Here is a 2,712-nt window from a genome sequence, read left to right on the forward strand (position 1 = left end):
ATTCCACTGTAACATAGCCATTCTAACACAGACCCTGCCCTTTTTCTGTTGTTAAAATGACACCAGCCAGATCATTTGTTGCTGTTTTTCTTGCCTGAATCAGAAAGCAGCCACTTTAACTTTTCTTCCCCACTTAATAATGAATCTGTGAAAGCAGGTGTTTGGGTGTGGCTTGTGCCTAATCCAAGGTACAAGAGGAAGTCCCCACTCTAAGGGGTCTCCTTCAATAATTATTTCTTTAAATTTTTCATTTATCTATGGAAGTTTTCTCTTATTTTATATAAACAATTCCAATCTTTTAAGATTTATATTGTTCTGTAATTGATGTCACTGAATCTAAAGCATAATTCTGCTTTTCATTTATTACTGTCTTTATGTATTATAAGTAACTGGTGTAAGAATCCCATATTCTCAATAGCAGATAAATTTGAGAACTATATGAAGGTTGATCTTGTAGTTGATAAAATGTTGGTTCCAGCATAGCAGAAATTAATTTTAGTTCATTGAGAAATGTTTGTAAATATTAAGTTTATATTGTTCTAAAAAGATGTTCACATATGATGTTATCTTCACCATATATATTCTGTTCAATATTTGAAATGAGAACAGAATAAAGTTGAGTAAAATTGAAAACCACCTAGTCATTTTCATCATCATAATCTTCATCCTTTTTCTGCATGATCAATTCATGTGCTTTTAGTACTCTTGGTATTGGAGTGTTGACAGTGTCATAAGCCCATCCTTTCCTCATAAACAACTTCTCAAGGATGCTTGGCATAGTGTAGCCTTTACTTATGATGAAATCCTTAAAGGCAATTGTTCCATAAAGGTCTTCAATGATGTCTGGCTTACCAGACCTTCCACCTTGAAGTTCAAGTAACTCTTCAGGATCCATCAAAGGCTCCATATCTAATCTTATCCCTGGTGGACTTGTAAGGATCTTCTGGTTTTCGGAGTTTCCTTTCAAAGTTTGCCTCCTGTATGGAGAATCTGATCTCTTTCACTCTGGTCAGCCTGCTGCAGATCCTGAGCTCAGGAGGAAGCAGGCTAATTTTTTTGATGGCAGAATCTTCATAGCTTGGTTTGCACTCATAGCCAATGTCAAATTGCTTCATCATGAAATCTTCATCAATGCCGAGGTCTCCAAATGATTCGACCCATTCACAGAAATCATAGACTCCTTTCGGTATGTACCGGTAATAAAGAGACTCACCAGAGTCCTGTTTTTTGGGCTTGTTTTCATGACGCACACCATGTTTACATGACCCAGGAAACTTTGGAGGATCCAAGTCAAATTTTGAGGGAGGGCATTTCTCGGCAGCAATATCCAAATTCATCCATTTCCTGTGGCCCTCAAAATAATCCCACTTCTTCTCTAACTTCTGGTCAGGGTCAAGGACTTCCAGCACATTTAATAAGAGATCTTCAGAAATTCCTTCCTCCAGGGGGCAGAATGCCAAAGGATGCTGGCTCAGGTTTTCTTCAGTTCTCTTTACAAACAACTGGCGTGCTTGCTGGGCCATTGACAGCGATGAAAACAGGCTTATGTCCTGGCACGTTTTTTTCTGACTCTTCCTGGATCTGCGGCCGACTCTATGAGAAATTGTGGGGAGAAAGCCCTCTTTGCGTCCACGAAGGATCATACCTTCAAAAGGTGGACAGCCCTTCCTGAAATCGTCCAAGCCTTCCTTCACAAACACCCAGCGCCGGCCATCCAGAGAGGTAGGGAACTTTAGTTTTTCCTGTTTGTGCTTCGGGAAACACTTAGAAGGCAGCCTGTCCTTGAACCAGGGCTTGGAGGTCATGCCTAGAGGCATTGGCTGAAGTACTTGCCGGGGGCGATTCCAAGGCAGCCATTGCTCGCCCATGGTGGCCCTGGATCTGAGGCAACTGTCCCAGCCTCAAAGGATAGCTTCCCTAAGTCTACTCAGGTTGCTAAGAGACAAGGACCTTGTGGTTGAAATTCTACTAGAATGGGCAAAACCAAGTACACCCTTCCCTATCCTCCACCCCTTCCCCTACAATGGCTCCTTCCATTCTGTTGTCCAAGAACTAAATACACTTCTTGGCTCCCCTGGAATAGGGTAGACTTTCCAACTGTTTCCTTCCTTTTTAGACTATTTCAGAGAATACTGTATTCACTTCTTTATATATACACATACTTTGATTTCAACCACAGTGGCTTTTCTGAGCTATCAAAAGATATTTCTCCATTTGAGTATTCTTTTTTTGTCTTGGTATTATTTTGTCATTTTTAGTGTATGACTGTCACAATGTATCCCCCCCTGAATTTTATTCCAGAAATTTCATGTTTTTGATACTGTCATGAGTGGAACTGAGAATAAAATTTGAGAACATTTATTAAGAATAAATTTTGAGAAACCAATACTCTACTACTTGTTTACTGATGATGAATTTGTCTTGCTGAAGAGTAAAACAATGACTCGTTACATAAACCAGCCTGCCTCATATTCCGTCCTCCTGTTTTCTTTTGTCCTGATTTGTGTTTGTTTTATGTGAGCTTTTGCTGTGGTGGCTGTTTCTTTTGAAACTGGGTTTTGCATGTCGTTTGTGCTGGTGCACCTGTGTGACAGTTTGAAAGAAAATGGAACCCTAAGGGTATTAGGCAGTATTAGGAGATGTGGCCTTCTTGGTGTGTAGGCATAACCTTGTTGAAGAAAGTGTGTCACTGTGGGGGTGGGGTCTGAGATC

At 40.3% G+C, this 2,712-nt stretch overlaps 1 protein-coding gene across 1 annotated transcript; it reads right to left on the reverse strand.

The window, feature by feature from the left end:
* Positions 1-637: 637 nt before the first annotated feature.
* LOC121444875 (protein FAM47A-like) lies at positions 638-1,868 on the reverse strand. The gene is given in 2 exon segments (XM_041646800.1): positions 638-902; positions 904-1,868. Coding segments are annotated over 2 exon segments (1,230 nt in total).
* Between the last annotated feature and the right edge of the window lie 844 nt (positions 1,869-2,712).

The sequence above is a fragment of the Microtus oregoni genome, unplaced genomic scaffold (assembly GCF_018167655.1).
Source record: "Microtus oregoni isolate MIOR12 unplaced genomic scaffold, Mior012 000145F_ref0000173, whole genome shotgun sequence".
NCBI classification, from domain to species: Eukaryota; Metazoa; Chordata; class Mammalia; order Rodentia; family Cricetidae; genus Microtus; species Microtus oregoni.